This window comes from Rhopalosiphum maidis, chromosome 3 (assembly GCF_003676215.2).
Source record: "Rhopalosiphum maidis isolate BTI-1 chromosome 3, ASM367621v3, whole genome shotgun sequence".
In the NCBI taxonomy this organism is placed as follows: domain Eukaryota; kingdom Metazoa; phylum Arthropoda; class Insecta; order Hemiptera; family Aphididae; genus Rhopalosiphum; species Rhopalosiphum maidis.
The window spans coordinates 11,794,258-11,821,315 of NC_040879.1; the positions used below are offsets into that span (position 1 = coordinate 11,794,258).

Consider the following 27,058-nt stretch of genomic DNA (forward strand, 5'->3'; position numbering starts at 1 on the left):
TACGTCAGCCGCTGCCGCAGCCGCGGCGGCTGCTGCAGCTGCAGCTGCTGCTTCCTCTGCAGCAGCAGCGGCTGCATCTTCGTCCTCCTCAGCTGCCAGTAGCTTTTTGCACTTGGGTGATGTGGTATCGCTGTACTCAGAAGGCAGTGTGTCAGGCTTCCTGAGCACCTTGGGGTAATTATAAAAATAATATTTTAATATTTATGATATTGTATATACTGAAATATATATATTTTTTTTAATTAATAGTCTAGTGGATGATAGAGCTGTTGTTTGTCCTGAAGCAGGGGATCTAAACAATCCACCAAAAAAATTCCGAGGTGTGTGTGTACATATATATATAATATAGTATAGTAATACATACAAGAATATTTTTGTTTTTATAAGTGATATTTATATGGGTTTTTTAAAATATTTTTTCTCTAGACTGTCTTTTTATGATGTGTCCAATGAATCGGTATTCGGCACAAAAGCAATTTTGGAAAGCAGCCAAACAACAACAGCTTCAGCAACATCAACGTTTGGGTGGTAATGGATTTCCACCCGGGATAGGACCGTTGGGACCAACGACAACAGTAGGACCTCCGATAGCTACAGATACTGTTTTAATTAAGCGTCTGCATGTAAGTATCCTGTACACACTTCATAAATGTATAGGCAATAGTATATATATATAATTTTACTATTATACTACACATAATAATAGACTAATACATAGATTACTATATATATATATATTGGCATAAAATGAATAATAGTTATATTTTTAATTATTTAATATCTTGCTAAGTTTCACTGATTTCAATGTACGTATTCTATGTGTATCAAAATATTCAGATTAAATGTACAACTATATAAATTACTATGATATGTAAGACATTAAATTACAAATTGGTAAGCATAGCATGCATAGTAATTGCACATATTATTAAGTCAAGAAAATTATTTTTAAATAAAATATTTTTAATGAATTGTTACATTTTTATACTTCTTTACTAATTGCCATATGATATACATCTTTATCAAATCAAAAATTATACATTTTTCTGTTTACATATTATTTTCTGTATTGAATATCAAATTTGACTGTCACACATTTTTAGCATGCTGCTGAGATAGAGAAGCGCCAGAATGAGTCAGAGAACCGTAAATTATTGGGGACTGTAATCCAATATGGCACTGTTGTACAGGTATACTACAGCAATATTACAATATTCATTCATATCAATTTTTACTTAGTTATATTTACAACAATTCTTCCCATTACAGCTTTTACACTTAAAATCCAATAAATACTTGACTGTGAACAAACGTCTACCTGCCCTGTTAGAAAAAAACGCTATGCGCGTTTACCTTGATGCAAACGGTAATGAGGGCTCATGGTGGTATGTGATGCCATTTTATAAGCTGCGTTCCACTGGTGATAATGTTGTTCTCGGAGATAAAGTCACCATGGTGCCAGCCTGTGTGGGCGGTGGTGGTGCGTCACTTGGTACACCTGGTTTGGGAGGTGCCATGGGTGGTACAATGGGATTTGGCTTCGGAGGAGGCAGTGGATTTGGTGGAGGAGGAGGATTCGGCGGTGTTGGTTCATTTGGTAGTAGCAGCTTTGGAGGTGGTGGCTACTATAATCATCAACAACAACAAGTTGCGTTGCACGTTGCTGGAAATTATGAGCTTCCCGACAATCCAGGCTGCAAAGAGGTCAGTAATATTTTTATCTTCATATTATGCTCCTATATTTGAACAGTTATTATGTTACTTAATATATGTATCTTTTATATAATATTGTTCTTAAATTATGTTTTATTGTCATAGTCAACTATTGTATGCTATTAGTGTAATATAAAATTAATAATTTTATCTATAAAATTTATCTTCATACTTAATTTACTTAAGAACATAACAATAGCACTGATTTAAATGCAGGATTATATTAAATATTAATTCATAGGTATTTTAGCTATTTTTAGATATTATTCACGCCATAAAAAATAAAAACAGCTGTGCAATTTTTAAAAGTGTCTTATAAATTTACTTAACTATAAATGGTCATACTAAATAATATAACCAAAATGAATGAAATTAATTAAACCATCAACATTTTCAGAAAATAATCATTATTAAAATACTTAAAAGTTGTCAACATTAAAATATTGGAATAAATACTTATTTGTATAAGTATTATAATTTTTTCTTCTTTTTATGTTAGATTCCCGAATTATTTATAAGTCAATATGATTAAAAATCAGTAAAAAAAAAAATGATTTTACCACATATCTATTACCATAAGCATTTATGTAACCTAACATATTATGTTTACATATATATATTATAATATATAAAATAAGATAGAAAACTTCAATATTTTTACAATACAATTATTATACATACAATATTATAACTTTATGGGATTCAGGTAAACGTTGTCAATGCTGCCACAGGCTCATCCATCCATCATCATGTTCAACATGGTAACAATCAACAAATTCAACAGTATCAACAACAGTCATGGAAGGTCACTTTATTCATGGAGCACCGAGATAATCAAGATGATGTGTTGAAAGGAGGAGACGTTCTACGATTATTTCATGCTGAACAAGAAAAGTTTCTTACAATGGATGAATATAAAAGACAACAACATGTATTCTTACGAACTACAGGGCGGACTTCAGCCACGGCTGCCACATCGAGCAAAGCACTTTGGGAAGTGGAGGTATGTTAAATTTGTTATAATTATTGCCATTATGTATTTGTTTAAATATAAATTGATTAATTATAGACATTACAATAATAGTTTTTTTTTTAATTGATTAAAAGATTACATTTCTGTAAGAGTATATAAATCAGGCTAAATGTGTAGTTTTTCTTTGTACTTAGTAAATAAAAAATAAATCTTAATAAAATAGTATATTAAACTATTATACTAAGACTTGAGATCATTAATTGAATATTTCTTATTTTATAATATATATATATATCTAAGGACTCAGAACTTAATAAATCTATGACAGGTGATTCACTTATTAAACAATATTCATTATTTCAAAATGTATTAACATTATTGAAATATTTTTATTTATATAATTACAGTTGAAATTATATATATATATTTTAAATATTTTTTACCTCTAAATGTTTAAATTTTTATCTTCTTTGAATAAAAATAAACATTTTTAATTTCGTATTTTAAAACAGAATATTTTTGGAGTATTATTATATATAAAAATCAAAATACAAACGAGTAGCTCATGAGTTTTATGTATTTAAAGTTTTTACTTTTTTAGTATGGGAGTGTTATAGTAGAGGGATTCTGGATACAGGAAAATGTTGGTCTACTACTCTACTCATCTTAACTTTAAATACTTATAGCTTATTTTCTACTCATCCGATTTTCGATTTTTACGTACCAAAATACACTAAAAAGTATATTGCTTTAGAATATTACATTAAAAATGTATGTTATTATTATAATATTTAAAGAATCGAAAAAATTATGTATAATGATAAAAAATACGTTTTTTTTTTAAATGCTTTATTTCAACTAGAAATTAGAAAAAAAATATTTCCCAAAATATTAACAGATTTTTAAAAATGAATGTTTTTTGATAACAAAATCACCCTGTTTATATCTTAGGATTCCTAAGACATAAGTTAGGAATTTATATTTTTAATAGGTATTCGATTCAACAAAATTTGTTTCATATATACCTATACACCAATATATTACTATATTACTTAAATTTATAAAGATGAAAAATAAGGTAGGTAACCACTTTGTAGTTGTATAGTTGTATGTGTCGAATGTTCATCATTGAGTAACTCACTCGTCACTTAAAGTTTATATTTACTTTGAATTCATAAAGTATCAACTCATATTACTAAGTATACTATCCAAAATATTATTTAATGATATGTTTTTTTTTTACTTTTTTTTTCGTTGATTTAATTTAATTTTTTTTTAAATTTGAAAACATTGTTTTTATAATATTATTAATGTGATATAAATTTTGATAGGTTAATATATTAATATCTTAGAATATTGTTAATAAATTTTAAGTCTTAAATGTAGTAGTCATAATCGTCGAACGACTAGGATGATGCGAATTAAATCATGGAAAAATAATCAAAAACGTATACAATTAATCTAAATGCTCCAAACACTACATTATGTATATAGAATTAAATAAATAATAACAGATTTAAGTTTCAAGTTATAATATACAGTTTTTAAATTACAATACAATTATCAAAATGGTTATTCATTGTTTAAATATCGAATTTTATCAAAATATGAAATTTAAATATCTTTTTTAAAAAAATGAGATTATATATTTTCTAGAATTGTTTAGTTTCAGAATGATCTATTTATGAGAAACTTACCTGATATTAAATGTTCAAATTTTTCGACTAAGTGACAATTTTCTTATTGATATTCATACAATAAACTAGTTAAATGTTTAAAAATAAATTAAAAAGAATCATTATATTTTGACATTATACTACATCTATAGAAATTGCTAATTTTAGTTTTTAGTGAAAATTTTAAGAACCTATACTGTAATTCGTTTTTAAATGAAAATAAGAAAATATTTTTATGAGTAATCGTAATTTTACGCATGAATATATACTATTTCATTAACATTTTGCTTCAAAAAACCATTAAAATTTTTGCCGCTTAACTTTTTTTTTAAGTTGAGTAATAACAACTTGTATTAAATTTGTAAGTTTTTCAACTAAACAAACATTGTTTTGTTAACAATCATTGAGAAAATACATCATAAATTTCACATATTCATAAAGAGAGTTTAATACTGTAAAAATATTTTCAACATTTTAGAATGTATAGATGGGGTTAGATAAATTGAGTCCGCCGTAATTTGTGTTAATTTTGTAAGTGGTAAGTTAGGTCCTGGCTAGAAACCATTGGCATGACTAGGTCTAAAATATTAAAAACTTAAAACTTAAATATTTTGTATTTATACAATTTAATTTTGAATAATTCTGTTTTGTTGATGAACTATTACAAGTACAGTCTGATACACATATTAAATTACGTAGTACAATACAAAAAAAGAAAACTACGCTCGGTAAAGAAAAACAAAACAAATGACGAAATATACTAATAATTTAATAACTCGATTATAAAACATAAGATTTATGCGTACTAACATTTTTTTCTAGGACTCAATTTTTTAATTTCTTATACCATAAATTTATTTAGAACATAATATAAAAACTATATATTATATTTTAAATTATATAATTTATATACAATATGTATACCATATATTACTTATTTAGAACATGACATTATAAAAACCATATATATTTTAATTCCCAACTTTAAAAATTAAAATTAGAAAATCAATTACTGGATTTTATCATTGAAAACTCATTTTGTTTAAAAATTCGGTTTTTCCTTATTTTTTTTATTTTTGTTTTTCCAAATTATTAAGGAAATTACTAGAAATTTTCAATCTCGATCTTTAATACCAATTAATAGAAAAAAATATTGAAGTTTAAAATTAAAGTATTTTTCTACTGTTAATTACACACACACAAAATAATATATTATGTATTGTAAAATAAATATAATATTATAATTATATTATTTTTAATGATTTAGAATAGGGCTCTCAACCTTTTTCAACTATTAAGCACGATTAAAATAATCGGTTTATTAAACGGTTATTATTTAAGGGACAACATTTAGGAAAATCATTATCTCGTTTTAGCTGCCCGAAATCTATGTGTTAGTTGTAAATGATTATTAGTATGAGTGAAATTCAATGCCGCCGCCAACGTATTCCACTCTCGTACTCGCATGCACATGTCTATAACTTGATAACAATAAAAATTCACGAATTTTACGACAACTTACTTACTGATTTGACAAAATTTAAGTTAATTAACGTTTTTTGATCTTAATTTTGAAAAAATATTGAAAAATGTCTGTACCTAGTCTGTAGATCGTACGAAACACTTCTGATTTTAATTTTAATTATGATTTGAAAAAATTCATATTTTAAAATTTCTAATTGTTTTATAAATTAAAATTGTTAAAAGATATCCTCAACATCAACACCTTACGTGCAATCTATTTAGCTTTAGCACTTGTGTAATCTTTTAGTTAGTCTTTTTAATTATTAGCTATGGTATTGTTGTTTAGGGAAATGCATCAAAGTTGTTTTAAATCCGCTTATTATTACATTAAACTCACTGACCACTGTTGAGTTTTATACTATTAATTAAAATCGCATCATTTTCATGTAGATGATCTTTACAATACATTTAATTTAAAAAACCTCAATGACTTATATATATATATATAGAATATCCTTAATTATATTTTTAATTTAGATTTAAAAAATTATCACCCTGTCATATAGCTATCAAACACCGCGTTTGAAACACGTCTAAAACAATCAGTAAATCTGAATATGCCAGTAACCAAGAAAGAATTTGGTAGAAAAATGGTTATTAATGTCGCTATTCGTTTATAAATTATGCTTAATATTAATTTAACATCATATAAAAATAATAATTATCATTATAAAAAATATTTAAAACATCTTATTATATTATAAATGAAAACTTGTAATTGTATTTTTCTCCTATTATATTAAATCGAACATCTTAAACTATCTTTAATTTTGTCAAAATCTAAGGTTTTTTAACTCAAATTTACGGCAGTAAGGAGGGGCCCCTTAATAACATAAATAAACACAATACAAAAAATACAAATTGTTTATCCATCAATCCATCATAGGTATAATTTTACTTTTACTTTTGGACTCTCCAATAATTTTTTTTGGTTATTCTTAATATAAACACTGTAAAATTAACTCGTATAGACCCCCAGACAAACTCGTTCAGACCTTTTTATAGTTAATTTCCATGTGGTTTAAATTACTTTTAAAACGTTTCTGCTAATTGTTTATTTCTGTTATTATGGTGGCTCTTTTTAATCTACATTCTATTTCATACATAATATGATTTATCTTAATATAGTTTTTTATCGTAAAAGTGTCACTTGAAGTAATTTGTCAACGTGAATCATGATAACTCAGTTCATGCACGACTGTGTGTCTGTTGTATATCACAATATTCACGTATATGTAATAATAATATACACGGGCATTATTATCATTTTTGGAGTTGCTTATCATACTGACACTGTTATTAGTTGTAGACCTAGTAGTTTTTGATGTGTTGTTTCTACAAAAAGACTGTTTCCCAAATTTATTTTATACTAATATTTTATTGCTTTTTCTAAAATCTTTAGTTTTATAAACAAATATCCTAGTATTTTAAGTATATATTAAAAAAAATTAATAGAAACGTTTTTTTTATATTCAGGTAGTGCAACACGATCCTTGTCGTGGTGGTGCCGGCCATTGGAACTGTCTATTTCGGTTTAAACACCTTGCTACCGGCCATTACCTAGCTGCTGAAATAGATGACGACGAGACTATGGATCAAATGCGATCAAAACTCAGAGGTTCTTTAATTTTTTAAATTTTGTTTATATTTTTATTGGTTTATTTGTTAAATATTTAATCTTCTCTGTGATGATTTATATACTTAGATGTTCATGGTGGACCTGTTTATCATTTGGTATCAGTGCCACATTCCAATGAGATATCTTCATTATTTGAACTTGATCCTACAACATTGTACCAGGGCCGAAGTGGTCAAAGTAGAATGGCTGCCCGGCAATTACAATCAGGTGGCACTCCGGCATACGGTGGATCATCTGGAACACCAGCAATTTCAGGTTATGGAGGAGGTTATGGTTCTACAACAATGGCAATTCAACATCATCATCAACCAGCCAACTTAGACTCAGTAGTGCCACAGTCTTCATATGTTCGTCTCCATCATTTGTGTACCAATACATGGGTCCACAGCACTTCAATTCCTATAGACAAGGATGAAGATAAACCAGTCATGTCTAAAGTACCTAATATTGTTTTTAAATATTATTTTTATAATAACTGATTAAAATTGTTATGTATGAATTAAAAAAGGTTGGCTGTGCTCCAGTTAAAGATGACAAAGAGGCATTTGCCCTGATACCAGTATCACCGTCTGAGGTGCGTGACTTGGATTTTGCCAATGATGCATGTAAAGTGTTGGCGTGTAACAGTGCCAAGTTATTAGAAAATGGTTCAATATCAGCTAATGAAAGACGGTAACTTAAAAAATTAAACAGTCAATCTTAACAGTGTTGTTATTGTTATAACACTACTTGCATTTTTGTTTCTCTTTAAAAATAAAGGGCTGTCACAACGCTGCTTCAAGATATTGTTTACTTTGTGGCTGATATGGAAAATGAACAAAACAAATCAGAAGCATTGGAATTGGTAGTAGCCAATCCAAATAGGTAGCTTTTTATCAATTTGTATTATGATTTATGCTGTTAATAAATTTATTATTAATATAAATAGAGACCGGCAAAAATTGCTCCGTGAACAAGACATACTCAAGCAACTTTTCAAGATACTACAAGCTCCATTTGTAATGGATAATGTCATAAACTCTAGTAGTGGAGGAAACAATAATGGAAGTAATAGGTGTACGAGATAATTGTGGCGGAGTAGCTGCTGCTGCATTAATAACAACAACTGAATCTCCAGATGGAGATAACCAAAAATATGCGGCTGCATATAAATACATGTTCCGGCTATGTTATCGTATATTGCGACTTAGTCAGCACGATTATCGAAAAAATCAGGTGTTGCCTAATATAATAGATATATATTTTATTATTATATTATTTTACAGTTTTAATATGTTTAAATAAATATTGTAAAAATTTATAGGAATACATTGCCAAACATTTTGGGTTCATGCAAAAACAAATAGGTCTTGACATTCTTGCCGAGGACACAATAACGGCACTATTGCACAATAATCGAAAACTGCTTGAAAAACACATCACAGCTGCAGAAATTGAGACGTTTGTTGGCCTAGTAAGGTTAAAAAATGGTGGCGGTGGAGGATTTAGTCAGTCTGCACCCAGATTCCTTGATTATCTAAGTGACTTATGCATATCGAATAAGAAAGCCATTGCCATCACACAGGAACTGATATGTAAAAGTGTGCTGTTAAGTGGTTCTCGGGACATTCTTATAGAAACCAGGTAAGCTGTTTCATTACTTTTTTCTATAAAATACATTTAATGATGCATTTGTGTTCATTGCTGTTTAATGAACATTTATTTATATTGTTTGTTAATATTTTTTCTTACCTAAGAATGATGAAGCGATTGGTACAGCGTCAACAGAGCAAAGTTGGAACAGCTCCTTCATTTAATATTCACGAATTGACTAATGCTGATTTTTCGGATTCTGACTTAAATGATGACCAGGTGGTCATGTTATCTTGGAATAATGGAAAGGTTGTTTAATTCGATTTTTTACATCTGAAAAAACTAGTGACAAACAATAATAATATATTTATTAATATATATATTGAAAATAGAATTTCAAATCGTTGGTTGACCTATCAGCAGAGGCTCGTCGCTGGCAGTTACAGCAACTACAGCATCTACACCAACACAATAAAACTGGTGCAGCTGCAACAGCAGCAGCAAAAAACTGTAATGGTTATGATGATTGGCATCTGCTTGAATACTATCGACATCAATTGGACCTGTTCTCAAATATGTGCTTAAACCGTCAATATTTGGCACTGAACAATCTTTCACCACATCTAGATATCGACTTAATACTTAAGTATGTATAATACATAGTAATACTTTCATTGCTGTCTTTCAATTTATCAAAGTAACTGTAATATATAGTTTATTTCAAATATAGTCAAAAAATAGGTAATTACATCTCAAAAAAATATTCCTTTATTATTTGTCCTTAACGTAGAACAAATAAATAATTAATTTTAAATATTAATAGTCACTTAGTTATATCATGTGTTTTTAGCGTTCAACATTTTCTTTAGAGTTATAGGATTAAAAAGAATTGATTACCAATCAACTCAATATTAGAGAAGTTACTTTTTGTTCCTGATTAAATTAAATTATGAATTTCCTATAAAAATTTAATTTTCTTATTTTTCTTATATATTTTTTATTTTTTTTTAAGTTACATAACTTTTAAATTAAAAAAGTAACATAATTACAGTTGAAAGCTATTTTAATTTTATTTTTTTCAAATATATCACTGAAGCTTATAATTAGTGCTGTCAATACATGAACTAGGTAATGATAATAAAAATGATGAAATTATATAAAATACTAGCTGTAGCCGTGCACATTGTTGCCCGTACAAAATGCATTCGTGTTAAGTTTGGTTGCCTAATGCTAACGTTTAGCATGAGGATTAAAACTATTTTTGGTTTCTGATTTGGTGTATAGATCAGCGTTTTTCAAAATAGTGGGTCACGACCCACTTTTGGGGATACCAAAGTATAATACCGGTCGCAGAATTTTATTATTTATCATTTCGTTTGATAATTTGAACTTTTTAGTTGAAATAAATTCATTATTATATTGTTGTTACAAATTAACGCTTCAATGTTATCATAAAATTCTATGTGAACATTCAAATCTGTTTTATTTTGCCTTTTTTACACAATGATAAATGTAAAATATTTTGATGAGTCACGAAGGGGAAAAATGTTAATTACTGGGCCAGCTCAAACAAGAGTTTGGGAAACGCTGGTATAGATGATATTTCCGACACATCAACTTTACATAAATGTCCCGCCGTGCGTTGCATTATTTCAATCGATTAATTAACTACTCATACAGCCCTAAACATAATAAAGACGTAATATATTAATCGAGATAAAAACTATAATATCTTAAGACGAAGACAAATTTATACATACCTATACGAGTAGATCATAATTACATCAAAATCAGTTGAGTAGTTTCGGAATGCATCAAAACATCATACCCGTCTTACACCAATTTTTTTTATACAAGATATATTAGTTAATATAATACTATATTAGACTAATACAACTATAAACTCTTATTAGTATGATCTATTTATATTGAATATTACTTAGACTTAGGCTTAATGTGACAAACGATGCAATTGGGGTTTTATAATGAAATATAAATATTATATCACTTTAATTTATAAATTGTTAATTTAGATGGAAACCTTCTCCTTGATAAACTATTTGGTTTAAAAAAAAATCTAAAAGATCTGATAAGTACTTCCTGAATTTACCCTATACCAAGATTTTCATTTCATATTTATATAGTTAGATTTATTTGAGAATCAAAAAAACCTATAACTGTTAACCACATTTTCTTCTTTATTCTATTTAATTTTTGTTTAAATATTAATACATTTTTTTTAAATTCTTTTTTAAAATTACAACTTTAAAAATAAAACTTTTGTCAAGTATTAATTACGAAAATTTAATTATCAGTCATACTTGTTATAAATTTGTATATATTATTTTCTTGATTTTAATCAAGTAAGTCTGGTAATTGAAATGAAAAAATTCAAATTTTTAAAACTTCAAGAATTTGTGTTAAATAGGAAAATGATAAAAATGTAACTCAGTTATAATGAGTAGGTGGATAATTAAGCTAGCTTTAACATAGAATATTACACCAAGTGGTATAACAATTTGAATCCACAAAAACGTCGGCGTAAACAGTCCCAAAATTTCTATTTTTTAACTTTTCTCCAAAACTATTATAGCTAAAAGTTGGTTGATAGCTCATTAAAAAGGGATTATCAAGTACATACAAAATATGGGATTAAAAATTTTCAAAAAAAATTATTTAATTTTTCAGTTAAAAAAATAGTTATTTTTTGCTGGATTTTCAGTGATAGATTAACGAAACTGAAGAAGGGATTTTGTTATTTGGGATCTTATTAGATTCACATTGGCTAGTAGAAGTGCAGTGAAGATTTTCAGAACTTTACCTTCAATCGTTAACTCACTACAAATCTATAAAGCTGAGAAACATAAAAAATGCCCAATAAAATGTGTTTTAATTTTTTTTGAAGCTCTGTAGTGAATTAACTATTAAAGATTAAGTTCTGAAAATTCTCATTGCACTTTTCCTAACAAATGTGAATCTAACAAGACTCTAAACAACAAAATCCATTCTCCGGTTTCGGAGATCTACGTCACTAAATGAAAATGAAAATAAAATACATTATACATACATACTGCATACAATTAATAAATTTCTAAAAATTGAAAATTAAGAAAGTTTGCATGCCGATCTCTGACTTGGCAAGCGTTTTTTAATTGGTTATTAAAATATATTGAAAAAATAAAGTAATGAGTAATTTGGTAATTTTACTACAAAAAAGTAACTAAAATTCAAATAAATTACTTACAATAAAATGTAATTAAATTACATTTTCCATCAAATTACTTGAAAAGTATTTTTATTTCAGTGAATTGTTAAAATGTTACTTCTCAATACATATATTAAATTTATATATTTAAAATTATATGCATTTTAAATACAAATATTAATATACAGTTGAATTTTATTATTGTTTTCTGGTTCAATGGATTGAGTTTTAATATTTTTGATTTAATGTTTTTTTACAATTTCTAAAATCTGCTAACATATTGAGTTAATACTTTTAAACCATAGAAAATGTATGGATTCATTTATTGTATTATACATTAATATTTCAAAACTATATGACTAATTTTGTTTTATTTTTTTATCTTTTTAATTTAAAATTCATCTAATTATATTTTAGTTTAAGATATTATTTCCAAATAAGTTTATTTTTTATTTTTGTTTATTTATTACTTCATTTTTTTTTTATTTGTTTACATAATTGTTATAAATATTGACTATATTTATTATTTTTACAGATGCATGGCTGATGAGAATGTTCGTTATGATTTACGGGCTTCATTTTGTCGGCTTATGTTGCACCTGCATGTAGACCGTGACCCTCAGGAACCTGTTACTCCTGTCAAATACGCTCGACTGTGGTCCGAAATTCCATTAAAAATAAGCATTGATGAGTAAGTAATATAGAATGATTAATTGATATTATTAAGTATAATGATTGAATTTAATAAGTGTTGTAAAATTGTCACAGCTACGATAACAATAGAAGGTTAAACAATGATACGGCTGCTGCTCAACAAGTACGCACTCGATTTAGCTCAACAATTGCATTTGTTGAGGACTATTTGTTTAATGTTGTGGCAAAAATGTGGAACTTTCAAGATGCTCAACAAAACAAGTTGACTTTTGAGGTTAATCATTTGTTTATTTATTTATTATTATTTATGAAATCCGCTAATGGAGCTTTAGGCTCTATTTCAATGGAAATTTAGAAATACATTTTATTTTAACCAAATTTGTATTAATAATTATCTATGATTTTTATTTAACTTATTTTATTATTATTATTACTCATAAATACTTTATATTGTACAAACCATCATATAAAAAGTGCAAAAAAAAAATTAAATTAAAATACTACTGTAAAAAATTTAGATTTACACAGATTAAGGCAGAATTAAGTATTGTGTTATCTATAAAAAAAAAAATACTGATATTTAAAATATGGCAAAATTATTTTTTTCAAACATTTAAATACTTCACTAATGTTTGGGATTAATTTTGATTGATAACTACAGTGTTGTTTCGATATATTCTTAAAACCTACTTATATTTTTTTGATTCTTCCTTGTTCAGCTGTTTTTATTAGTTAAACAAATTTTGAGCCATTGAGGTCTTTGGTTAATTTTGAATTTGAATGGTTTTTGTGTGTATATAGGTAGTTAAGCTGGCCAGAGACTTGATTTATTTTGGATTCTATAGTTTTGGTGACTTGCTCCGACTCACGAAAACGCTATTGAGCATTTTAGATTGTGTATCAGAAAACGATTTTGCTGCTGTTGGCCGTGGAAATGGAAGTGATATTGTTAACAGCGTTTCGGCGGCGGTTGCAGCTACATCAACAACATCGACAACATCGGCAGATGTGCAAGGTAAGGATAGCAATACAGTTCTGAGATAGCTGTTGTTTTAGCACATTTTTAAATGTTAAATTGTTTTGAAACGAAATTTACTATAAAAGTTTATAATTGGGCGTATCTTTTAAATATTTGTACAGCTGAAGGGATTGGTGCTATGCGATCGGCCATCGGAGACGTTGGTGCTGTAGTTACTGGACTTACGCTTGGTGGAGGTAGTGGACGCAGGCATCCACCACCGCTATTAAATAAATCAAAATCTACGTTGAGTATGGTCACTACAGCTACGACAGGTTCATCGTCTTCATCACTACTACACCAGCAGACCACTGGTAGCAGTGGTTCAACAATCGTGAGTGGTGAAGCGTATCCCCTGGTCATGGACACAAAATTGAAAATTATTGAAATATTACAGGTCAGTATACTTAGTTATTTGTCATTTGTTTTCTGACAAAAAAAAAGTTATATAAACTATTATTACAATAATTATTGTATGATTCGTGTATAATTTGAATTTTATATATACCCTACTAAATTATATTTTTTATCATATAATATTACTCACGTGGAAAACGTTTTGCATGCAGTTTATATTGGACGTTCGCTTAGATTACCGCATCGGATGTTTGCTGTCAATTTTTAAACGGGAATTCGATGAAATTGAAAAGTCAGCAGCGGTAGCTGCTGCAGCATCCATTTCCAATTTATCGCAGGAGACAACCACAACAAGTGGGTCACCAACAAATTCTACCAATACCACAACAGCATCTTCCACAACATCATCATCATCTGTGTCGTCATCGGCGTTTATTGATCATCTTTACCATAAGTCCATCGATTTGGAACGAGTCGGTGCTCAAGCTGAAGGAATATTTGGTGAAAGGTATTTATCTTATTACTTATGTCACATCCCTGAGTTTTTGGTTTGGTATTTTTGAGTAGTATTTGTTTATTCTGACTGTTGTTCCTTAACCCAAACACGATAACTAACTATAATTAACGCGCGCGCGTGTGTGTGTTTGATTAATTTAATAATAGCGAAGAGTGTGGTGGTGCTGCTTTGGATCTAGACGACAACGGCGGCCGAATGTTTTTGCGCGTGCTCCTGCACCTGACCATGCATGATTACCCTGCACTAGTCTCGGGAGCATTACACTTGTTGTTCCGGCATTTTAGCCAACGGCAGGAAGTGTTACAAGCGTTCAAACAGGTATGTCTTCTAAATGATGACTTCACAAACGAAATTATTTTTGAAGAATGTTCATATTATGTACTTGTAATATAAATCAAATAGTATAAATTTATAAAGTGGCCAATTTTACTTATCAAATATAGTGTTGTTATGGTTTACTATTTAAAGATAAAGCAAATGTCATATATATTATGCTATATTTAATACCATCTGGTCATTTTTTTTAACAGGTACAACTTCTAGTTTCGGACGCTGACGTTGAATCGTATAAACAAATAAAATCAGATTTAGATGTGTTACGACAAAGTGTGGAGAAATCTGAATTGTGGGTTTACAAATCAAATAAACCGACTGCTGCTACAGTAGCTACTGGTAGTAACCAACAATTACATAATGACAGTGATGAACACCAACAACAAACATCCACGTCTATTGACCAAATATCTACAACGACGACAGATACTACCACACCAGTGGCTTTAACGTCATCTACAAACGCCAGCGAAACTACATCATCGCAATCGACAGTAGTGAATGGTAACCATGTTACAACCCTGGGTCAACCTACAAATACAACTGAAAAAGGAGCCTATGACACTATTGCAGTCGACGGTGGCAATGAACAAGAAGACGAAGATGATGAATACAAAAAAATACAAAAGGTAACAATACCCTGTAATAAAAGTATTGGCGAATAGTTCTTCAAATTTGTCTTTTTTTTTATTCGTGCTAATTTTGTAGTCAATATGCCTCATCCACACTTTTAAGCATACAATATTACTATTCAAATACGTTACTTTTATTAAAAATTGAACTTTTAAAATATATATATGATAGATTCCAAGATTTCTAAAAAAAAAAAAAACACAAAAACAACATTTTTATTTTGAGTTAAACGGAATAGATTTTTGCAAACCATAAAATATTTTAAATTATATTAAATATATCATTCTTTATATTATAAGACTGCAATAGTTTTCCTCTCTTATTTCAAAAAATAATAATTTGAAAAACCTACTAGCGGATACAAACATAGTGAAACAATAGTCTGTGTAAAACAAATGTATAGTTAATATGTATGCAGTTAATTAATCAACAGTTGTTTATGTTATTGGTAAATTAAATGACGATTTTATATTCTTATAGATTCTGATCAGAATGAATGAACTGTGCGTTACTTGCGTACCAACAGCAGTGGGTACTGGGTTAAAGTCATCATCTTCTAGATCGAATTTATTCATTGGAGGAACTCTGTCTAGCATAGGCTCAACAGTGATAAAAAAGCCCAAGAAACACGAACAACGACTATTACGTAATGTAGGCGTACATACGGTAGTGTTAGACCTTCTACAGGTGCCGTACGATCGAAAAGGGGATCGGCGTATGGATGGTCTGATGGAACTAGCACATGAATTTCTTCAATCGTTTTGCCTAGGTAATCCGCAAAACCAGCATTTACTACATGCACACCTGGATCTATTTCTTAATCCTGAGGTAAAATAATCATCAAAAATAATAACTTATCGTTGCAAAATAAATAAACAATTGCGTGGTTTTATTAGATTCGTGACGCACGTACCGTTTGTGCTATATTCAAAGACAACCCCGTGCTGTGTAACGAGATCGGCGGCGGCGGCGGTGATAAAGTTGTCCAACATTTTATACACTGTATTGAATCACAGGGAAAGCGGGTCGAATACTTGGAGTTTTTTCAGACAATAGTTGGCTGTTGTTCACCTACACCAGGCTCCGCCTCAGTGTCTGATCCCTCAGTGCAGGAACCAGAAAATTACTACTATGGTAGTGGTGGCATGAAGCAGCGTCATGGTGCAGCTGCAGCCGCAGCCGCTGCCATACAAAAGCAGCAGTTCATCAGGAAATCACAGGACATGGTTATGCAAGAAGTACGTTAATATTAGAATTACAATGATATAAATTAAAACTACAGCTATTTGAAATTCGAAAGTGTAAATGGTTTACAAATCCCTTTCATTTATAATATACATTTAACACTTGATTAATACATAATATTAATAAATTCTATATTTTTAATTAGTTACTTAATGCCGGCGAAGACGTGTTGGTGTTTTATAATGACAATAAGGCATCGTTCCAACAATTTGTAGAAATGATGCGAAATGAACGTGATCGACAGTATCGAGAAGACGTGCAAATGTTGGTAGTGTCGGCAGTCGATTGTAGAAAAGCATCTGATAAACAACAGGAGGCCAATCATAATACACTTATGTCAGCTTCAGATATTGGAGATACATTATCAACAGAAGATTGTTCTTTGAGAGAGGGAATGACGTTGGCTGCAGAATCTGAATATGAAGACAATAATGATCATAATGCTCTAAGGTTTGTTTATTTATCTATTAAATTGCTTTTTTGGTGTACTGAATAAATTATTTATCGCCAATAACATTTAGAAAGCTGTGATTCTATATATTACATACATATTACTATACAATTCTATAAAATGTAATATTCAACACATGGAAAATAATATATAATATATACAATTCAAATGGTACTTTTACAGATACCACATTGAGTTGGTTAAACTGTTGGCCTATTGTACTATGGGTAAGAATGTGTACACGGAAATCAAATGTCACAGCCTATTGCCATTGGATGATATTGTCGCTATGGTGTCACATCCAGACTGCATACCAGAGGTAAATAAAAACTTTCAATCATAGTTTAACTATGAATCCGACATACGAGACATCTAGCTCATTATTTATATCCATAAATTGTTGTGAATCAGGTAAAAGAGGCATATGTCAACTTTTTAAACCATTGTTATGTTGACACTGAGGTTGAGATGAAAGAAATATATGCGTCAAACCACATGTGGACAGTATTTGAAAAGAGTTTCTTACCTGACATGAACCGTGTAGCAGACCAAGTGGCAGCTGCGGCTATGACTACTTCGCCACCGACTATTACTAGTGTTACCCTCACCAAATCGCATTGCAAACTAGTAAAATACGTATGCGACTCTTTGATCACCGTTATTGGTTCATTTTTTGGAAGTCCATTTTCAACGACAGCCGCAGCAGCCGCTGCAGCGGCAGCTGTATCAACTGCATCATCGTCAGACCATCAACATCATCACCACCGACTGCAAACTGGTGCTGACGAAAGTGGCAATGGTTCATCTTCGACTATAACAGCATCTACTACATTGGCTGGTAATACTAATGCTGCCGCTGTTGTACAGGTAATAATAACTCATTTATATTTTGGTATAGAAATTTTAATATTCAAATATTATATTAGTATTCGTCCAATTTTTTTTACAGGCTAGACAACCTATATTCGTTCAGCTCTTACAAGCTGCAGTTCGGGTACATCAACAATTGACTGCTGCTGGTCATTTGACCATCCAACAACGATTCAATGTGGAAAACACAATACGCACACTTTCGGATTACGGTAAGTTTCATATGAAATTCAATCCATTGTAAACTATTCGTCTAATTTTTCTAAATTACTTTATTACATTTAATTGCTATATTTTAAACTGGAAATAATACAGAAATATTTTAAAACTTTGGTTTTTATTTAAACAGCTAAAAATATGTCAATCGATCTTCCTTCACAATTACAAATTCACATAAATAGCATATTCAACAGACAATCACAAACCAGTGGAGGAATATCTGGTGGAAATTCATCACCATCAGCGCTATTGCTTCGAAGACAAACAACTAAATGGTTGCAAGCGGCAAAGTTAACGCCCAAAAAAATGATTGAAAGATCACAATCGCAGGTATCATATTTATAAATAATTATTTATATGTACTACTAAGATGATAACTTCATATTGGCTACCTGTCATCGTCTGATATCATATAAACCTATTTGTTTTTTAGTTGATACGATTAGATAAGAGCATTGTTGAAGGGCTGCAAGACATAGTTCTAGTATTAGAAGACCAGCTCAGGCCATTGGTCCTAGCTGAGCTATCACTACTTGTGGATATACTCTATCGCCCGGAACTTTTATTTCCTACCGTTGCTGCAGCTGCTGCAGTTGGTGACACTGCTTCTGTTGCAGTAGCTGCTGCAGCGTGTGGTGTTACTGGTTTTATCAACAGGTATTACAAATTACATTTCCTATTTGTTTTTACCATTTTTTTTCTTTTGTATTCAACGATTCCTTTTGTTTTAAATTTATCTTATTTCTGTAATAACTATTTTTTTCCTAGGCTCATTAAACATACAGAACAATTGTTAGAAGAAAAAGAAGACAAATTATGTGTTAAAGTTTTAAAAACTTTGCAAGAAATGATGGCTATGGATTTGGATTACGGTGACAAGGTAACGCGTCTAAGTATAGTATTTATCATTATGACCTAATTATTCCATTACTGTATGGTGTATATATTACGTGAAGAGCTTTTTTTCTCATACATTGTTGTGTAATATAAATAATACAGTTCTACATTATTCAAATGTAATAATTAATTTAATTTAAAAATGTGATGCTTTCACTATAATTTATGGCTGATGTAATATATATATATAATTTTATATTATAAATTTATATTACTGAATAGTAATTGTGACGTTTAAGTATTGTATATACTAACATATTATTAATTTAAATACCAATCTAAAAATAAAACGGAGTGGCACTCGGGGGCTGTCGCGGTAAAGCTATTACATATAAAGTGTATAACTATGTATCATGTAATTATAACTATTTTTGAGCGCAGCGATCGAAAATCTTCCTTCACCACGCCAGGCCCGCAATAAAAATAAAAATTAATAAAAATAACAATCTTATCACAAAATAAAATAGGTAAAACCATAGATTAAATATACTAGTATATTTAATCTATGATACTAAATAGTATACTGTTTCAGGAATTCTCAATTAATTTTAATTCTCATCTAATATTTCCAAAAATCAAGTAGATAGCGACGCGACGTGTTTTTATATTTTTAAATTTAGAACATCCTTTACATTGGCAGTGAAACACACTGGGAAGAATATTATCGTATTTCTTCACCAATATCGTACCATCTGGCTACACTGGTTCGATTTGCCGTGCAGTTGACTGTGAGAGAGATCTTAGCGCTTGCGCTTACGCTTACAGTCACACTTTTTCGTTACGAAAAATTATTTTTCAGTCACCACGCCAGGCCTGTGATAAAAGCTATGCTTTAATAATAATAAATAATTTTCCTATTTTTTCTGAATTGTTCGAAATAAAAAGTTTGTTTAGTATGAAATATAGTAAAACCTCGATAAGACGAAACTTGGGTAAAACGGAAATCCTGGTAATACGGAAAATTTCTTTAGTGCTTTTTTTCAAATTTCATTTTTTTGAACCCCGTCAAAACAAAAACCCTGTTAACACGGAAAAATTGCATGGTCCCAAGCGATTCCGTCTTATCGAGGTTTTACTGTATATAGCTTTATTATTTATTACAGGGTGATGCACTGAGGCAAAGCTTGCTAGTGAGGTACTTCAATGGAGGCGCGATTGGTACCGGCGTAATGGGTATGTATAATTCAAGTGATAGTGGAATTGACACATCTGATCAAGATGGCAATGATGGCAATGCCAACACTACGGATGATGATGAAGGTAACAATGATGACGTTTCTACGACTTCTGGTAGCCAACTCATGGGCTCCTCTGCTACTGGAGATTCTTTGACAAAAACAGTGACTATCAATCATCAGCAACATTTACCTCCACCTCCGTCAACAACTTCATGGTCACCTCCGCCCCCAATATCATTTAGATCTGAACAGCAACAACAACACAGAGTCACTCATGGACCTGGTGGTGAATAATTATTATCCTTAAACTAAATATGAGATCTTCACACACTGATGCAAAAAAAAATGTTGATTGTCCATAAGACAATACAACGAATTATAATATAATTTGCCTACTAGTGCTTCAGAGTGTTGAACCTATTCCTAAATATTATGTTTTATATATTAATTATATCGGCAACCTCATTATAATAATCTTGACATCTATTTGCAGCGAAATTCTTGCAACGAGCTGGACTTACTTTACACGAGGTACAGACCCACCTGGATAGAGAAGGAGCATCCGATTTAGTTGTTGAACTCATCATAAAGTCAGCTGCAGCGTCAGCAGCCGCGGCATCAATGTCTGGTGGCAATGGTAGTGGTGGTGGTTCTGTTGGTGGATTCTTTGGTTCAATTGGTGGCGTTGGTGGTAATTTTTTTGGCAGCAATTACTACTTCGGTAGTGGTGTAGGAGCAAATGGTTTTGGGCCATCGGCTTCAGCCGCAGCTGCAGCCCTCTCCGCATCTCCATCTTACTCAATATTTGTCGAAGCTGTGCAACTGGGCGTCGCCCTGTTGGAAGGTGGCAACCCCGTTGTTCAGCGTAGCGTTTACAACAAACTATTGTCACCATTGCCGCCAGGTACAGCAGCTGCTGCAGCAGCTGCAGCTTCAGCTGGCGGTGGTGCTGGTGGTGGACGAAGTGGTGGTGCTAGTCCAACTGACCCATCAGTGAACTGCTGTCAACTATTTTTCCGAGTTTTTTATGATAAAATGCGTGACGCTCAAAACGAAATAAAGTCAACGGTTATAGTATCAGTAAATACAGCTGCCACGACAGCCGCAGCTCAGGCCGCGCAACAGCAACAACAAGAAGCTGAAATGGCTGCAAATGGACGACGCACTGTTAATGGTCAACAAAACCGTGGTGGTCAGCGACGACAAAACAACCGCTTTGATCGAAATCTCGGTAAAAAAGGTACGCATGCAGTTATTTTACCTACAATTCTACAAAACTCATACAATATTTAATGATTATAATATAATATAGCCATCTTTAATTTATCATTTACTATAATAACGTAAAATTTAAAAATATTCGTTTTTTTTATACTTGGATACATTCAGGTGGTAAAACTACTTCAAGATCCAGAGGTTTTGGCAAAACGCGTCAAATATTAATGACTGACGAACTACGTGAAGAACTAGCGCAAGCTGCAGCAGCTACTAGCCATGCGTATGCAGTTGGTGCTCGAAATTTGTCAGTTACGTCTTCAACAAATTCTACGACTGGTATTTAAAAAACGCTATTTATTTTCATTAAAAAGAAATGTATCTCTTTTCTCAGTTCTATAGAACGTGTTGTAAAGACTTTTATCTTAAATAGTTCTTAATATCTATAATTTTTTATGAAGCATAGTGTACTATACAATTAATTTATCATGAAGGTTTCACATTAAAACTGACAATTGTTATAAACTTATAACTATATCTATACAAACTACATAAACACGAAAAATAACTCTCAACTACCTAACTCATTATTGCAGGTGAACAAGAAAATGAGGACAATGATGAAGGACACTTATCATCGATAGCTGATGATGTTAACAGCACTGCAGCTGATAGACTTCAACGGGCTGATGATTCATATTACTACTATTACCACAGGCAACAAGAACAGCAGCAACAGTATCTGCAGCAACAACAACAACAACAGCAACAGCTGCTTTCGCCTAAAATTCTGATCATGCAACCTATATTGCGCTTCTTGCAACTTCTGTGTGAAAACCACAATCGTGATCTACAGGTACTATGACATTACGATTTTGCTAATTTATGTTCTTACATTTTCACACTATAATTTCGACCTTAACTCTTCAAAAGATTCTCTTCGTTATTCAATATTTTATTTATCTGGTATTAACAACATGAGAAACCATATTAGTTCTAATAAGGTTATAAGACTATAAGGTTTTATTGGTAACAAACAAATTGTTGATATATAATGATATTTCATAACCACTTTTATAAAAAAAATAATAATTATAATATTTTTATTAATTATTTAACATCTCTTGTACCTAATTTGCCTATCTCTTAACACTCGTGCAAATACAAATGTAATCAAAAATAATGTCTTAACTGTGCTTTATACCTATTCTTATATTTTGCAGAACTTGCTTCGAAATCAAAATAACAAAGTCAATTATAACCTAGTATCTGAAACGTTGATGTTTTTGGACTGTATATGTGGTTCGACAACAGGTGGCTTAGGATTATTGGGTCTATATATCAACGAAAACAATGTATCACTTATCAATCAAACACTAGAAACGCTAACAGAATACTGTCAGGTTTGTTTTTTCAATTTCGTGTGCTATATAATCAACACATGGCTCGATTAATAATGGTGGCCCGTGTATTTATCTTTTAATACAAGTTATATAATCAACGACATTTACTTAGGGACCCTGTCATGACAATCAGAATTGTATTGCTACGCATGAATCCAACGGTTTGGATATAATTACAGCACTTATACTTAATGATATAAATCCATTGGGAAAAACGCGCATGGATCTAGTACTGGAGCTGAAAAACAATGCATCTAAATTGTTGCTGGCCATCATGGAGAGTCGAGGGGATGGTGAAAATGCTGAGCGTATTCTTTACAATATGAACCCTAAGCAGTTGGTAAATATAATTTTACAATAATAAATTATATGTCATTTATATTAGTTACACGGCAAGCAACAGATGTATACTTACAGCACCGTTGCATCGTCTCTGGTTTTATTATCCTTTCATTTCTTCGATGTATTACGTTTTTCCATATAGGTTGATGTGGCATGTCGGGCGTACTATCAGCAGCAATACAATGTGACGTCATTGTCTGCGCGACGACAACGTCGTGGTGGTAAACTGACCGTGGCATATGGCATTGACGATGATTACTGTGACGACGATGATGAGGATGATGAAGATGAAGAAGACGACGACGATCAAGAAGATTGTGATGAAGATGACTGCCATATCGAAGATATACGACTGGGCAGAGGAGCGTCAATTAGCAGTGGCCGCAGTCGTGGTACCGGTGGTGCAGGTGCTATAGACGGTGACTGTGATGACGATGACGACGACGATAGCGGTGTTTCGCCAAAAGAAGTACGAAATAAATACGAGTTTACGAACAGCATAAAAAGTTTTACAAAAATCCTTATTGTACTTAAATTTAAATATATCATGTATCAAACAGTTTTTATACTAAACGTGTATTATGTATGTTGTATGTGTAATATTTTAGAGTAACATTTTAAACTTACAATATTTATGCCGTCTTGTACATGTTTAGGTAGGCCACAACATTTATATATTGTGCCACCAGCTAGCGCAGCATAATAAAGAGTTGGCTGGTTTACTAAAACCTAATAGCTTGTACTGTAGCGAAGTCGAAGGTGTTCAGGCAACAGGTGGACAAAACCAACAGCAGCAGCAGCAGCAACAGCAACAGCTACTACAACAACAAAATCAAGTCGACCCCCGAGTCAACCGAGCTTTAGTATATTATGCATCGCATACGGCTCAAATAGAGGTATATTAAAAGATTGAGTCATATTATATAAGTATGTAGTGTAGTGTGGACTAGATTTATAAAATTAAATTATTTTGGATTTTTTCATCATCCATAGTAATTAGATATATTGTGGTGACTAATATTGTGTAACTATAATTATATTTTTTTTGCAGATTGTCCGGCATGATAGAACCCTAGAACAAATAGTGTTTCCCATACCCGAGATTTGTGAATACTTGACCCGTGACACTAAAATCAAGATCTACAATACAGCTGAACGCGATGATCAAGGATCCAAAGTTTCTGACTTTTTCGAAAAAACTGATGACATGTTTAATGAAATGATGTGGCAAAAAAAGCTGAGAGGTAATTATTCAAAAACATGTATTAATACAGTTAATATTAAATATGCGTATTGACATTATGTTATAGCTCGGCCGTCGTTATTTTGGGTTAGCAGCTTCATGTCATTATGGAGCAACATTTTGTTTAATTGCGCCGTGATCATCAATCTTATTGTAGCATTTTTCTACCCATTTGACATTGGTGGTAGCGGTAGCAGTAGTAACAACGGTGGTGATGGGCAACGCCGTCGTATGATATCTGGTGAGTTAAGCATTCATTAGATAAGCAACCTATGATGGTAAATAATAATAAAGATAATTTAAAATTTATTCTCGCATTATATCAAAGACAGAAGGTACACGTTTTAAGGTGATTCAATATCGAAAATAATTATTTTTAATAAATAATAATATAGCTTTAATCGTTTTATATCGTATTATTGCAGCTTTAGGTGGCCACGTTTCTGCGGCTGTATGGCTTGGACTGTTGGCTTCAATCTGTGCAGCTGCATTTTTGGTGTGGGCTAGAGACGATGATAATGCTGATGATGTCGATGATGTCGAAGACGACGACGACGACGACGAAAACGAAGATGATGGTGGGGGTGGTGATCGAGATCAACAACAACAACGAAAAACGACTCGTCGCCGTAGACAGCAACGTAGGCGTAGGCGTAGGCGTACATTGCTGACGACCCGGACAAGCCGACGAAGGTGGACGGCTGCAGTACGCATCACTCTGGTCGTTACAGCTATCCTCCGGTTAATATTGTCTGTGGGCCCGGAACCGACACTTTGGCTATTGGGTGCGATCACGGTACGTTTTATACTCATCACATCGCCCCTGCTTTTTAAATAATATAGTTTTCTTTTCATTCTTTTGAAAAGTGTGCACAGTAGTGCTCACTCATTTCATAACAATAAAGTAAAAAGTATAACTTTCAAAATTTTTTTGTAATTACAGGTTGTAATGAAAAGCGTGCACATTATCAGTATCATGGGTAATCAGGGTACTTTTACCAAGCGTCTGGGTCAGATATTGGCTTCAGCCGAAATTCTCTACCATCTGATGTATATCATGTTTTGCATACTTGGCCTGTGTATGCATCCGTTTTTCTATAGCGTATTGGTAAGCTTTAAACATTTTAATTTATTATGATAACAATATGATATCCGAATTAATAATTAATTATTATTAATAAATTTATATGTACACATATATATTTATAATACTGATTACAATATTATATGTTAATATATTTATCATGCATTATAGTTGTTGGATGTTGTGTACCGTGAAGAAACGTTATTGAATGTCATACGGTCGGTCACGCGCAATGGTCGATCTATAATACTGACCGCCGTTTTAGCTCTCATACTGGTCTACTTATTCTCTATAATCGGCTACATGTTCTTCAAAGACGATTTTCTAGTGCAAGTTGACGACGATGTCGTATTTGGTGAGTATCCTATTTGTTACTTGTTATACACTGAATTGTTTTGAACTTCTTAATGGTGACAATAATCGTGAAATCGTATAATAATATAAAAAATAGCGAAGTTTTCACTCCTCTTAACACTATTATTAAAACTAAAATTATCATTTTGAAGAAATTTTATAGTTCTTTCTTGCGATATTTATTGCAATATATTTTTTATATTATATATTTATACTTTGACTACTATTTTACATTTTGTCTTGATTACTTTTTTAGACACCAGTGGTGGTGACGACCAGCAAGCCTGTTCAGCAGCTGCAGCGACGGCAGATAATCTTAACTGCGACGATGGTGGTAGCAGCTTAACAAGATCTTCGTTGTCTGTAGATATGGGTGGTGGTGATCGAAAAGAAAGAGCTTGTGACTCGTTGATCATGTGCATAGTAACAACATTAAACCAGGGTTTAAGGAACGGCGGTGGCATAGGTGACATACTTCGAGCGCCCAGTAGTGAGGTATATAGGATGACTGATTGTAATCTAATCTTATCGATTTGTATTGAATACTTCAATATTAATAGATGTTAACCAATTTCTCTCGCATATTATTATATACTTATAGGTATACATGATTATAATATCAATCCATACAATAGAGGAGATAAAAAATGTAAATAATAATCATAGTACCTATATAAAAATAATAATAATAACTCACCTGGTACAAAGAGAATAATTTACCCGAGTGCGTAATTTTCGTCGCA

The 27,058-nt window shown here is 31.3% G+C and overlaps 1 protein-coding gene across 1 annotated transcript in view; it reads left to right on the forward strand.

Moving 5' to 3' along the window:
- LOC113559923 (inositol 1,4,5-trisphosphate receptor) overlaps positions 1–27,058 on the forward strand; it is a 30,170-nt gene that overhangs the window by 1,015 nt on the left and 2,097 nt on the right. Inside the window, 45 exon segments of the mRNA XM_026965705.1 lie at positions 2–174; positions 250–320; positions 427–623; positions 1,104–1,190; positions 1,270–1,704; positions 2,420–2,716; positions 7,363–7,504; positions 7,592–7,962; positions 8,034–8,197; positions 8,285–8,389; positions 8,454–8,577; positions 8,579–8,740; positions 8,829–9,148; positions 9,262–9,406; positions 9,490–9,743; positions 12,838–12,993; positions 13,071–13,230; positions 13,758–13,971; positions 14,097–14,371; positions 14,544–14,839; positions 14,995–15,166; positions 15,379–15,810; positions 16,295–16,642; positions 16,711–17,052; positions 17,205–17,509; positions 17,694–17,829; positions 17,922–18,377; positions 18,460–18,592; positions 18,730–18,929; positions 19,033–19,256; positions 19,368–19,479; positions 20,600–20,960; positions 21,168–21,914; positions 22,064–22,228; positions 22,486–22,745; positions 23,113–23,292; positions 23,405–23,632; positions 23,777–24,103; positions 24,291–24,530; positions 24,686–24,878; positions 24,945–25,118; positions 25,303–25,673; positions 25,821–25,985; positions 26,133–26,316; positions 26,572–26,810. Coding sequence (XP_026821506.1) covers positions 2–174; positions 250–320; positions 427–623; positions 1,104–1,190; positions 1,270–1,704; positions 2,420–2,716; positions 7,363–7,504; positions 7,592–7,962; positions 8,034–8,197; positions 8,285–8,389; positions 8,454–8,577; positions 8,579–8,740; positions 8,829–9,148; positions 9,262–9,406; positions 9,490–9,743; positions 12,838–12,993; positions 13,071–13,230; positions 13,758–13,971; positions 14,097–14,371; positions 14,544–14,839; positions 14,995–15,166; positions 15,379–15,810; positions 16,295–16,642; positions 16,711–17,052; positions 17,205–17,509; positions 17,694–17,829; positions 17,922–18,377; positions 18,460–18,592; positions 18,730–18,929; positions 19,033–19,256; positions 19,368–19,479; positions 20,600–20,960; positions 21,168–21,914; positions 22,064–22,228; positions 22,486–22,745; positions 23,113–23,292; positions 23,405–23,632; positions 23,777–24,103; positions 24,291–24,530; positions 24,686–24,878; positions 24,945–25,118; positions 25,303–25,673; positions 25,821–25,985; positions 26,133–26,316; positions 26,572–26,810 — 10,842 coding nt within the window.